The sequence below is a fragment of the Linepithema humile genome, chromosome 1 (genome assembly GCF_040581485.1).
Source record: "Linepithema humile isolate Giens D197 chromosome 1, Lhum_UNIL_v1.0, whole genome shotgun sequence".
NCBI classification, from domain to species: Eukaryota; Metazoa; Arthropoda; class Insecta; order Hymenoptera; family Formicidae; genus Linepithema; species Linepithema humile.
Genome location: NC_090128.1, coordinates 2,435,810 through 2,447,975, shown reverse-complemented (window position 1 = coordinate 2,447,975; position 12,166 = coordinate 2,435,810). Strand labels below are relative to the sequence as shown.

The 12,166-nt window shown below is 31.9% G+C and overlaps 4 protein-coding genes across 6 annotated transcripts; 1 reads left to right on the top strand and 3 right to left on the bottom strand.

Moving 5' to 3' along the window:
• Positions 1-56: 56 nt before the first annotated feature.
• Positions 57-2,561, bottom strand: Ost48 (dolichyl-diphosphooligosaccharide--protein glycosyltransferase non-catalytic subunit Ost48). The gene is made up of 3 exons (XM_012370616.2): positions 2,369-2,561; positions 1,240-1,866; positions 57-984 (listed from the first exon to the last, which is right to left on the bottom strand). The coding sequence occupies exons 1-3, from the start codon at positions 2,499-2,501 to the stop codon at positions 440-442; spliced, it is 1,305 nt and encodes a 434-aa protein (XP_012226039.1). The 5' UTR covers positions 2,502-2,561; the 3' UTR covers positions 57-439.
• A 201-nt stretch (positions 2,562-2,762) lies between these two features.
• udt (protein undicht) lies at positions 2,763-6,312 on the top strand. The gene is made up of 9 exons (XM_067358295.1): positions 2,763-2,969; positions 3,312-3,575; positions 3,668-3,825; positions 3,911-4,058; positions 4,150-4,576; positions 4,696-4,850; positions 4,921-5,160; positions 5,233-5,465; positions 5,549-6,312. The coding sequence occupies exons 1-9, from the start codon at positions 2,924-2,926 to the stop codon at positions 5,729-5,731; spliced, it is 1,854 nt and encodes a 617-aa protein (XP_067214396.1). The 5' UTR covers positions 2,763-2,923; the 3' UTR covers positions 5,732-6,312.
• A 384-nt stretch (positions 6,313-6,696) lies between these two features.
• Positions 6,697-7,453, bottom strand: LOC105674305 (protein FAM32A). The gene is made up of 3 exons (XM_067358397.1): positions 7,318-7,453; positions 7,015-7,147; positions 6,697-6,919 (listed from the first exon to the last, which is right to left on the bottom strand). Exons 1-3 carry the CDS (start codon positions 7,413-7,415, stop codon positions 6,797-6,799), a joined length of 354 nt encoding a protein of 117 aa, XP_067214498.1. The 5' UTR covers positions 7,416-7,453; the 3' UTR covers positions 6,697-6,796.
• On the bottom strand, positions 7,318-12,100 carry LOC105674600 (galactose mutarotase). 3 transcript variants are annotated; one of them, XM_012371054.2, is made up of 5 exons: positions 11,962-12,100; positions 10,104-10,312; positions 9,441-9,808; positions 8,739-9,149; positions 7,318-8,440 (listed from the first exon to the last, which is right to left on the bottom strand). In XM_012371054.2, exons 2-5 carry the CDS (start codon positions 10,297-10,299, stop codon positions 8,360-8,362), a joined length of 1,056 nt encoding a protein of 351 aa, XP_012226477.1. In that variant the 5' UTR covers positions 10,300-10,312; positions 11,962-12,100; the 3' UTR covers positions 7,318-8,359. The 3 variants fall into 3 exon arrangements, with proteins under 3 accessions (XP_012226477.1, XP_012226475.1, XP_012226476.1); XM_012371052.2 differs by lacking the exon at positions 11,962-12,100 and adding an exon at positions 10,881-11,264; XM_012371053.2 differs by lacking the exon at positions 11,962-12,100 and adding an exon at positions 10,415-10,653.
• Positions 12,101-12,166: the final 66 nt, after the last annotated feature.

Here is a 12,166-nt window from a genome sequence, read left to right as displayed (position 1 = left end):
AATACATTAAATGCGATTATATTTTCAAACAAAAATATATTATAGTTCCAGTAATATTAATTGCGAATCATTTTTAACATTTATTCGGTTTTCACAGTGATCTCTTAGCATTACATAAAAGTATCTATTATAGTAATTTATATATACATAAACAATGTTCTATTTCTTAAAGAAATGTTGGAGCAAACCGCGTGAAAATTTCTCAATTTACTATTTTTCAAGAAATATCTTAAAGTCTTGACATTTATATAAGAATATGATTCTTGTGATACATGAGATTGTTATACATTAAATTGTATTAGAAAATGCTATTAATACAAAAAAATTGTTTCAAAGTCTATTAAAAATTAAGGTTTCTATCATATAAGTTCAAAGAAAAATGATCAAATAAAAAAAGAATATAAACAATGATAACATTTGCAAATATTAAGATGTTAAGTTACTCAGACTTTGTCTTTGTGTCTTCTTTATAATGCAAAAATACGAGTGAGAACAGAAACACACCGCCCATCATAGAGAACGCGCTTATATAATATGGAAACGCACTCGGTATGAAACGTTCGTACTGCGTGTGCTGCAGTGGACGTACTGAAACCTGTGTGGTGCTATAAAGATGCGTGAGTCCGATACGCGTGTAGTCTACTTTGAATTGATACACGCCGTACACGTCGGGTATCTTAAATCTGCCTTCATAACGACCGTTTCCTACTGGCTTCATAGTCATGCGTACAAACGGGTCGATGCGCACAAATTCCAGCTGCAGATCATTTGTCTCGTAAGGCACCCATTTGCCGTTCGCCAGACGCTCGACGTCGATCGAGTAAACCACGTCGTCCATGATTGTGTACGCTGCTGGTGGTTGTGACTCGCCGACTCGATGATGGTGAACGGAAGACACACGTATGACGCCGTTCTCCTTGAATACCCACTGTGCCATGGCCTTGGCCACTATCTGATTACCGGATTTCTCGTATCTCTGACCACCTGCAAGCAATCAATAATTTATAAGATTTTTTTAAATCCAACATTAATTACAAATACAAATATCAAGTTTTAAACATCAGATTTTAAGATAATTAGAAAAAAAGGATTAAAAAATATTTTTAAATTGCTACAAAATATTAAATGTCAAGAGATGTTGATAATTGAAAAGTTGCAAGTTATAATTTCTTACTAAATCTTTGCTAAAAAAAATGTCTGCGACTAATTTAACTGTTTTATTACTATTATTTTGCTTACCTTGTCCTTTTTGAATAGGACTGGTAAATGCTTCATCACTGAAGAAAAATAAGGAACCTGAGAACAGAACTCTGGCATTATTCCTGGCCTGCAGAGCTGCTATCAGCAAAGTGTTTTTGCCAACACCATGTGGATACTCCTTGACTGGTTGGTCTGGATTATAAGTATACGCCGAGGTAGACGCTGATAATAAACGTAAAATTAATGGATTATCTGTGTCTGCAATCAATCCAGTTCCTCGATAGAGCAATGGAGGGATGGCTTTGTTTCCAACAATAACTGAGGCGTCTATCAAATTTGTCGGATCTGCTACTATAGTGGTATGTTGACCACTATCGGAAACATCATAATTCATATGATCAATTACAGTTGAGCCTTCTTCGTCAATTTCCAAGCCACATTCCGAGGCCAATTCGTGCAAAGCATCGCCAGAATGTGAGGAACCAGCTATTAAAACATTTCCACCACCATCTATAAATTCAGTTACTGCTTCCACGCTTAGAGCACCACCAAATTCTTCAACTGTGGGTGCAAATATGATCAGATGTTCGTACAAATATTCGCCATACTTTGAAAGTTGTAAGTTTGCATCATCGGCTGACTTGAAAGTTAATACATAGCCGCTATCTGTAACATAATTAAAATATATATTAATTAAGTGCTATTAAGTACATTTGCAACTGATTCTTAATAACAAAATATAAACAAATTTATTAATGTTAAATCCATAATTAATAAACTATATAAATGATGTAGCTACATCAGATATGCAACATATTATAGATATATAAAAGAATAATTCAATAATAATCAGAATAAAGATGAATAGAATATTTTGTTGCAAATATTTATAACGATAAGCAATGTGAAAATTCTTGAGAATTAATATCACTGCTTGTTCTAGTATGGTTATTAAGTTTGAAGAAAATAAAAAACTACAATATGTCGAAATATTTGTTTTAAATATTTAGTCTCGATGTTCATAAACGTGGCTAGCATTTCAAATGTATATTGATGTTAGCAGCATCGTATAACACTAAAAAAATATGAAAAACTGTTATTAAGAAAAGCCGCTAGCGATAGAATGTCAGTTGCGATTACAGAGATAACAATGATATTATGTGATTACCCTGCAATGTCTTGAAGAATATTGAATGAGTTTCTTTAATTGCAAGGTTGTCCAACAAGACAAGGGTCGATCCGCCGGCATTTGCACCGGCAAACACGAAAAATAGACAGAATAACCTATTCACGAGCTTCATTGCGAACTATTCGTCACTTCGTTCTTGCCATGAGACACGTCGGCTCATTGAAGTGACGTGTTCAAAACATGAGCGGAAAACTTATGGAGGATTCACACTGCATCGTTATTCAACGTCCAGTAAGAAATTGTGTTTAGTGACAAAAACGTAAAATACCTAAAAGAGACGTTCTATTATTGGGTAGCGAAATGCTATATGCACTTACAAATTAATTACCCCTTTTGCATGTGTGTGTGCATACTTGAAAGAATGCGTCACCATTGCGTCGTATAACTATATACATCGTGCATTGTAACTATTAACAAGGTGGGGCATGTTTAGGTTTAGGTGGATTTAGGTTTGTCGTAAATTTTTCGATACTTGTCAGTGCTTTGTCAAAAAACTCGATGTTTTGAATTATTTTTACGTTTCTAAAAGCAATAATGAAACGCTGGCTTAGCCTAGCTGTAACGTGCTTTTTGTGGTACGGTAAGTATCTTTCATTTTTTTAGTGAAGTACTATAGGTTTGAGCGTAAAATTATTACATACATTCATCTATCAAATTTTTTTAAATTTATCTTTTATTTTTATCATATTACATTTATATGCTGTTCACATACGTAAATTGTATATTTTTAAATTGAAGTAAACTGTGTAATAAATTAGAAAACATAAGTGTAAATTTATACATATATCTTAATTTCATGAAAATTTGACTTATAGTATTTTTTTTTAACTTATATTTTTTAGTAACAAGTATATGAAAAATATATCGCCAAATTTTGGAATATGATTACATTAAACTAATAAAAGGATATATTATCTGACAGTTATCATAGCTAAGGAGACAAGATTGTCAGGTTGCCAAACTCCAATTAATATTCGTGGAACTTGGTTTTCATGGGAAAATGGCAGGAATACCTTGACAGAAATAAATGATGACAGTATGACTGGACGGGGTGAATGTATACACATGACTAGCCGATATAATACAAATCACTCATTCGTATTTCGTGATATGACCGTAAAAACCACCTGTTATCATTGTGTGCAGCTTATTGTTAGGACAGTGAACATATTGGAGAAGCTTGAAGGTAAGTGAAGGAATAGGACTATGCTGTTTAACTCAAAGTCTAATTTATAATATATAGAATGCTTAATCCATAACTTTTGTATTCTGTTATAGTAATTTGTTTGAACTTAGCCGCTGGAGTAGAACCCACAGTAGAGAATGTTTGTAAAGATTTAAATGTAAACCAGCAGTTCATAACATTATTCAAAGAAAACTATACACCTGTAAACTGTAGATCTGCTTTGGAAGGAGTCTGGCAATTTGCTTATCAAGTAAAGAGATATACACACGCAACTCCATATATTAATATATATATAATATGGATATACTTATGTATCATTATTGTTATTATTTCAGAATCGATTTAGATTTACAGGAGAGTGTAATCAACCAGATGCGCAAATAAGATCTTGTCAGACTGCAGGAAGCCAATTTCTTATAACTAACCAGAAATTTAACATTACTTATAAGAAATGTCCTGGAATGGAGGGAACTCTCGATGGATGTAATAAATCTTTTTTTTCTAATTTTTGTATAAGATGTCTTCATACATTTTGATACTGTGGCAAAAAATGTAAAATATTTTCTCATTTTAGTGGTGGAATATAGTTGCTTGGGCGACTGGTTTGTAGACAAGAATCATTTTTTCGCGGTAGCGAATACGAAGGAATCTCGGAAGGACGAGAAATACAGATGCTTCTTAAGGAATCGTGACGATGATTTATATATTGGTGTATCGATTACTGCCGAGTGTAATACTCTTAAAACTGTGGAAAAGAGTCCCGAACGTTTGCGAATCACTCCGGTTAAAGCCGAAGTGGTCGAGCCAAATTGCCGTTTACCCCAGGACATGGTTGGGAATTGGATAAATACTAATAACATAGATGCGGACGTTGTGATTAACGAGACACACATTATTGAGACCCATTATCCGGATGTAGGACGTTATCGACGAACAATTTACGTTTGCCGCGAGCAAAGGGATGCAAAAGTAATGATGGCAAGATTGACCGTTGATGGATGGTATGTTAGTTTGAATCTTTTTTTAAAAAAAGTGTCTTCATATTTGAATTAAGTTAGTCTTTCTATAAAGAGACAGACCGTTTAGAAATACTTACACATTATTTGAATTAAATTTACAGTCAAAAGGATTATGTTTGCTTCGAATTTGTACGGCGACATCATAACGTTATTAGATACCGACGTGGCATAGCTGTGATAAAAGACAATTTTCATACAGTGTGCTCTTGGGTTCAGTTTCCTAATAAGGAAAAGTGGAAATATGATCTGTATTTAGGTAATTCCAATATAAATTTAGATTCCGTTGCATCGTGATTAATTCTACTACATTATTTTTTAACTTTCAGCGAAAGATCCTGTTCCGGTGCGCTGTCCGGTAGCTGGAAAATTTATGTTCAAACAAGTAGGAGACATTCCCTTTGAGACTAGAATTTTAGGCGGTATCACTAAATCTCCTCGGCCAAATATTTACTGTAAACAGAATATTTCTGACTTTTCGGTCTGCAGTACTGAACAGAAGGAGATCTCCATTGACGAGACATATTGCTTGTCTGTAGATCACTTGGGAAAACCAGTTGACATTTACAGTAAATTTCATTAAACAATACTTGATACGTCCGGTCGATCACGTAGCTTTATTTATAATATTATTTTCACAGGTGAACCGGATTACAGAATGAAATGCATCGGATATTGGAAAGAAAATTTAAAATCGTATTTAATAACGTACGACGATCTGGATCCTCACAGCAAATATCGTTGCTGGGTCTATCAGAGGGCTGATTTGAATAGAATTCTTATGTCTCAGGCCATTGGTCCGTATTGCAGTATCAAGCAAGATGTAACAAGTCAAAATGTCACGGAAGGTGCCACCGTTGCGCTGGATTTACAGGTGAGGAAATGCTTTAATATGAAAAAAATGAGTAATGCGCCTTAAATTGAAGCTACAATTACTGATATATTATCCAATAATAGGAATATGAGCGTGAACGTGATGCGTGTCCGATGTATTTCGACGATGGTTCCAATCCTTGGATACAAACAGAGAATTACATCAACATTTTCACCTTTAACGGCGGCAACGTAAAAAGTTGTTCTTCGTTCTTGTTCATCGTTTCATTAGTAGTTATATTTCTTATTCCAAGAATTTATAAATAATTCTTCATACGAGGATCATACCATTATTAGCTCTCGTAAAGTTAATTCATAACAATAATGGCGCGATAAATATCGGATAAGAAATATCGCGTTTAGTATAAGTTTTAATGAATTCTTATAATAGTATGCTTTAACGTCAGCAATCTATACGTATTCCGTCCATTGTGTAATTATATATGTATGTCGTTACATATGTGCCTTAACACAATTCTATAAACATAATCGTGTCTAATCTAAGTAGACAATGTACAATGTAGGTTTTTTATTTTGATATAGTACAACGTTTCTATTTTGATGTATCCGTCCAGAGATCCGTCCAAAGAATTTCAGAATTTATACAAAGAATCACAAGGAGTTATAAAGAATCTCTTACAAGATGCATTCTAGTTTATGCACTGAACGAATTATTTATTTTATTGTATGTATATGAATGAGGTTAATGATTATATTATATAATCTCATGTCGAATATTTTAACTAAAATTTTGAAACATATTTTAATTAACATTTTGACCAATGTTTAACATATTTGTATTATTCTATAATTTTATAAGTTTTAGAATTAAAATTTTTTGAAGCAAATTTATGTTTATTATCATAAAACGAACAATATTCCATCCTCATTGTGTGTGAAACAAAATACATTTAACAATTTTACTAAATGTATTATGAAGGATATTTTATACAATTTTAAAAAATACAAAGTACAATGTTTTGTAATATTATAATGATAATTTTTATATAAATTATATACAAAGAATGATATAATTTATTTAATTCCTAAGTATAAATACATAAAAGTTATCTGTCTTGCTGACACAAAGCCAAAATTTCTTTAAAACTTAAAAATTTAATAATAGAATAGTTTATGTACAACCATTTTAATTTTTTTCTTAAACAGAAAAGAATATAAAAAAAGTTACTTAGCTTAATTAATGCAAATACTTAAAGATTAAAATAATCATATAAAACACAAATATTTATATTTTTAACATAAATTGAGACTAATTTTTTACTTTATATATACATGTATGTATAAATGAATTGTTGAGAAACATAAGAGAGTTTATTTTGTCCAGCTCACTTTAGGTATGTCAAAGTGTTCGGTTAAGCTGTCCAGGTGTCGATTAAATTCCTCCACTCGTTGTTTATGTGTCTTGGAAGCTTTTTGCTTGATTCTCTCGGTTTGCTGTAAAGTAATATTGAATGTTAATATTAAAATTTCTTAAAATTTAATTATTTATTAATATAGTAAATGTGTAGTAAATATTGTGTATGACTTACCATTTTTTCTTGCATTTTCTGAAAAGCCAGCTCTGCTTTCGTTCGTTTTACTTCCACTGTTTCAGGTTTCTCTTCCTCAATTATCTTCGATACTTCCACTAGCTTCTTTTTCTTTCCATCTTTGTTCTTTTTTCTACAAAAAGACACAATTTTGACAATTAGTTATTTTAATCGATTACTTAAACAAAAAAAGGAAACATTATTTATAAATAAAATATCATGTGAAAAACGTAATTAAGTGTAGACAAACTAAGTTTACGACAAACTTAACCTAAATTGAAAGATGAAAATAAGAGTACTTACTTTTTGCTCACCGTCTGGTCGCTCTTCAATTTCAAGGTTCCTTTTGCGACATGTGCATATGGATCTTCAGTATGGTCTTCAGTATTTGTTGCAGGCATCGTGAATTGATAAAGAATTATCAAAATTAATCGATTACTCACAGATCTTCACCGATCTTTACACAACATCAACTCTGACGTTAGTCTTCAGTGATGCCAACTGTAATAGTTTTAAAACGAATTTTTCCAACAGAAAATACGTAACCTGCACGAGGCATCATTGCAAGTAATATTTATTTCAGAATATTGTTAGATAATTCCTTTTGGATTTTTATTTTTGCATTTATATTTAGCATCCTGTTTTAGAGTATAGTTAGGATTCTGATTTTTTTATTTTAGTATCATCTCATGAAGATTTATGTAGTATAATATTTTTAAATAAATATTTGAGTAAATATTTACACTAACATTCATAATGAGTACATAAATATTATAAATATTGCATTTTCCGAAAATAATTAAAATAATTTTCTTATTTTAGTCCATTTAAAAAAATGTGGTACTTAGCTGTGAGATCTATAGCAAGCAGGTTTGGTATATATATTACGTTTCCTTTTGTGGGCATTATTGGATTTATCGGATACAATTTGGAAGGATGGATATCTGATCGTTATACACCAGCAACAGCACCCATAACGCAACAACGACAAGAGAGATTACTAGAAAATTTGGATTCCTCAGCTACCAAAAAGAAGCATAATCCTTTAGAAGTTAATTTGTCGCCATCGTTATCCAATTAAGTATGTATTTGATTATATATTATTAATTATTTGTAATATGAAACTTTATTAGCAACTTTAGTAGCAATTACAATATTTGTGAGAAAAGCATGAATAAATTTTTATTTTACATTATAAGAAATATATCAAGTTTGTTAGTACATAGATATTTAATTTTTGTGTTAGCACAATCCTTAAAGACAAAGTAAAGAATAACAATATAAGATATACTCCATATTTAATATTTATCTGACTTTCCAGTTTGCGGTAATAGTTGGATATGCATCAAATTTCCACTCCAAATTTGTATATAACAATGTGATTGTATATATCGCCTGGTCGTAGTACACTGTTGGGGAAGTTTTTCTGTAAAAAAAAGTCATACAAAATTAATGTAAAATCCTTAAACAGTAAACGATCTTAGTAAATCAGAACTCTCTCTCTCTTTCTCTCTATGATATTAATAAATTTCATATTTAGTTTTTCATATTCAGTCTTAATCTGTGCTTTCATTGCTTTCATATGTTACATCATCTATGTGTTTCCATTTTTAGTTTATTACATCATGATAAGATTGCAATAATGTGCTGAGATTTAGTGTAAATGTTTGCGGCAGGTTATCAACTCTTGCAATTTAAAAAAATATTTCTTCAGAGAAACTTACATGATTTATAGCATCGGGATAATTTTGAGTTTCTAAGCAGAAAGCAGCGTGTTTCAAGTATTCTGTTCCATTTTTCCCAATGACATCTGAGAGAGAATTAGCTGTGTAGAACTGAACACCTGGTTGATTTGAGTGCACTTCTAAACAGCGTCCCGAGGCCGGATGTAGCACTTTGGCGACAAAATTAACTTTTCTATGGTCATACGGCTCTGGCAAGCAGAAATTGTAATCGTAACCGCCGCCTGGCACTTTGTCGATGACATCACCGAGCGTGGTCGGTTTCCTAAGGTCCATTACGCTGTTCGCGACCGATCGTATCTCGCCAGTAGGAATACTCTCATTGTCCGTGACGGTCCAGCGATCCGCGTTTAGCGTAACCACGTGTTTATACAGTTCCGCCGCATTTGTAGCCTGAAAAAATATTTACAGAGATCTGTGATGACCTTTCATGATCAATTAATCCTAGTTTTATTTTTTTAACACTATTGTTCTGTTGTGAAAATTTATGTAATATTTTTAAATTGATATTTGGCTAATATTCATATGTTGACATTCATAATGCATTCTTATAATGACTTTCTCAATAATGAAATTTTAAACTTGATAAATACATTATGCTTTTTTTTGGTAGCCATTGGATTTTCTATCTTAATCAATATTAGTCAATCCAAAATGTAGTAAAAAGTAGAGAAGTCTACACACCTGTCCAGCGAGGTTGAAGTAGCTGTGATTTGTCAAGTTAATCGGCGTCGCCTTTGTAGATCTAGCTTGCATCTCTATACGCAATTCTCCGTCATCGCTCAATTGAAAAGTTGCTGTTGTCGTTACCGTTCCCGGGTAGCCTTCGTCGCCATCCTCGCTGACCAAGGTCATTACGACGCGGTCACCCTCGACTGTGGCATTCCATACCTTTGAATTCCAACCGTGAACACCACCGTGAAGGCTGTTTTCGCCTATATTCTTCGATACATTGTAACGTTGACCGTCCACGATGAAACTCGCCTTGCCGATACGATTCGCAACTCGTCCAATAGTGGCACCAAAGTATGGATTGCTCGACGACTGATATCCTAGGATTGTTATACTACTGTCATGATCGATCGAAATAATCTATCTTGTTTTTCAAAATAACTTCGGTTTGTCTATTTATAAGCTTTTGTGCATAAAGTTATTTTCTGTGCGTGCAAGATGTATTCACTGCTATAAAATTATAACAACGTGTTTCACGTTTTAAAACTTTATTAGTATTTTAAAATTTGTTTTTTTATATATTTTATTACAATAATAATAAAATTAATCTGTAATTAATCGAACATCTTATCAAATATTTATTTCTTAAATAAGCCGTCTTTAACGAATACATACCTTCAACATTATCAAAACCAAGCACGACGTCAACTGTGTTACCCTTTTTATCCGGCGTCCTGACGGCGGTCACAGTCGCACCATATGTCACAACATCGATCTCTTGACCAGCTTTGTTCTTTAGTGTGAATTTTTTTACTTCCTGACCGTTCACTGATCCCCACGTTGTTGTTGTAATCGATTCTCTCGCAGCCATCTCGCAGCTCTCTCTGAAAAAAGAAAAAATTAATTTGTTAGTATATATTCCAAAATTGTTCGTGAATATATCTGAAAAATTTTATCTTTCAAAATGAAAAAAAGTCTCTACACACATTTATCAACAGTGTTTTTGATTTGCAGGTGTAAAATATGAAATATAAATTTCTATCCAGAACAACTACGCGGAGCTGAATCACAAATAGCAAATGCAGGCTACGTGTGCTAAGAATGATTTAAATAGTTCAATCATCCACCGCGAAGTTAAAATTCGTGATAACACGTGTTACTGTATAAACTTGCATATCGTCTGATCACATTCTTATCTTAATAATGTAAACAATTGTGCACGTAAACACATTATATAATATTATATAACATTTTCAAAAATATATTTAAAAAAATTATTTTCAAGATCATTTTAGTATAGATTGCAGATTTAGCACTTTTTCTTATCAATTTTCGAAAAAATTCAATAATTATTTTAACTAAAACCTTCTTATATTTATTGTTCTAATTTTCACAACTTATTGTATCTCTATTGTACAAGAAAAAAAAATGAAACAGAAATGCGTTTCTTACCCAAGCCAGGATGGAATGGCCAGAAATATAAAGACACCGTGCAGAAACATTGTTAATTAAAATTTTAGAAATTTTATAATCGATATAAAATAGTTGTATAAAATGTTTCACTATTATTTGTGGATTATCACGGAGAACGTGAACTTTTAGAACAGAGGCGATGCGCGTTCTGTGGTACGATACACTCTGCGAGATGTATTTATTATTCTTACCCACACTGTCTCTATGAAAAAAATCCCATTATTGTATTCATAAATGTGTGAACTAAATGCGCACACTTATTGTGATTGACCAAGCATGATAATTTTACATCAGTCAGTGTCAAGAATATATAGCTTGTACATACATTCTCGACACTTGAAGGTTATATAGCAAAAGATATTTAACTATTATTCAAGCAGGAAAATATTCAATTATTGTTCAAACTATGATGTATGAACTTAAAGGAAAAATTGTTTGTGAAAAAATAAGAAAATTAAAGTATAAAAAGATATAATCATATAATTTTTTAATCTTTTATTTCTAATACTGGACTTTTATTTTATAAAAATACACATTTTTTTGTTAATACCATTTCAGCCGCAAAACTTTAGGATTTATTTTTGCAGATATTATTTTTTATATTAATAAGCATTAACATATAAAAAATATTATTTTTTAATATTGACAATGTCTCAAAATTTCTCAAATTATAAATAATCTTATATTAAACATTTTAATTTAATATTGAAATAATTGTCAATTCTGATTGGTTTCTGAGGTCTTTGTTTCGATTGCATCCATCAAAGCTTCTGTGATATGCATATTTTCTTGTATGCTCTTTAATCTCAAATTAATATTCTGCATAGATTTCTGAACTTCTTGTAGATTCTGCAACAAATTCAAGCAGAAGATATTTCAGCAAAATGCATATCACATAAAATGTTTTGAAATATTACTTTAAAATTGCATATAACCTAACCTAACCATTTTTATACTTGTGTAAAGCATCATTTCTTGTTCTTCTGTAAACGGCTCATCGATAGAAGAGTCTATGGATGTTGACAAACTGGTCATAATGTAAAAAATATAAAATACTAACGAAATTGTATTAATTGATTCTTCAAAGCACTGACGTATCGCTTTTGCGTATTTCACAGTATTTCATGCAGCGGTCCAGTATAGCAGATGATTTACAGCCGCCATGCAGCGCTGCAGCAGCGCTTACTTTTACTGAACGCACCCCAACTCGTATACAAGCGAAGCAACGTTTATAAACTGTGAGAAACCTAGATCGAATTTGCTTA

Excerpts from the sequence above, each read along its gene's own strand:
- udt (XM_067358295.1), top strand. The coding sequence starts at position 2,924 with ATGAAACGCTGGCTTAGCCTAGCTGTAACGTGCTTTTTGTGGTACG. Across the intron at positions 4,059-4,149 it reads GGAGGGAACTCTCGATGGAT|TGGTGGAATATAGTTGCTTG; the intron begins GTAATAAATCTT and ends TTCTCATTTTAG. Across the intron at positions 4,851-4,920 it reads GAAATATGATCTGTATTTAG|CGAAAGATCCTGTTCCGGTG; the intron begins GTAATTCCAATA and ends TTTAACTTTCAG.
- Ost48 (XM_012370616.2), bottom strand. The coding sequence starts at position 2,501 with ATGAAGCTCGTGAATAGGTTATTCTGTCTATTTTTCGTGTTTGCCGGT. Across the intron at positions 1,867-2,368 it reads ATTCTTCAAGACATTGCAGG|ATAGCGGCTATGTATTAACT; the intron begins GTAATCACATAA and ends ATTATGTTACAG. Across the intron at positions 985-1,239 it reads TCCTATTCAAAAAGGACAAG|GTGGTCAGAGATACGAGAAA; the intron begins GTAAGCAAAATA and ends GATTGCTTGCAG.
- LOC105674305 (XM_067358397.1), bottom strand. The coding sequence starts at position 7,415 with ATGCCTGCAACAAATACTGAAGACCATACTGAAGATCCATATGCACAT. Across the intron at positions 7,148-7,317 it reads GACCAGACGGTGAGCAAAAA|AAAAAAGAACAAAGATGGAA; the intron begins GTAAGTACTCTT and ends GTCTTTTTGTAG. Across the intron at positions 6,920-7,014 it reads AGAAAATGCAAGAAAAAATG|CAAACCGAGAGAATCAAGCA; the intron begins GTAAGTCATACA and ends ATTACTTTACAG.
- LOC105674600 (XM_012371052.2), bottom strand. The coding sequence starts at position 10,930 with ATGTTTCTGCACGGTGTCTTTATATTTCTGGCCATTCCATCCTGGCTT. Across the intron at positions 10,313-10,880 it reads GCCATTCCATCCTGGCTTGG|AGAGAGCTGCGAGATGGCTG; the intron begins GTAAGAAACGCA and ends TTCTTTTTTCAG. Across the intron at positions 9,150-9,440 it reads ACTTCAACCTCGCTGGACAG|GCTACAAATGCGGCGGAACT; the intron begins GTGTGTAGACTT and ends ATATTTTTTCAG.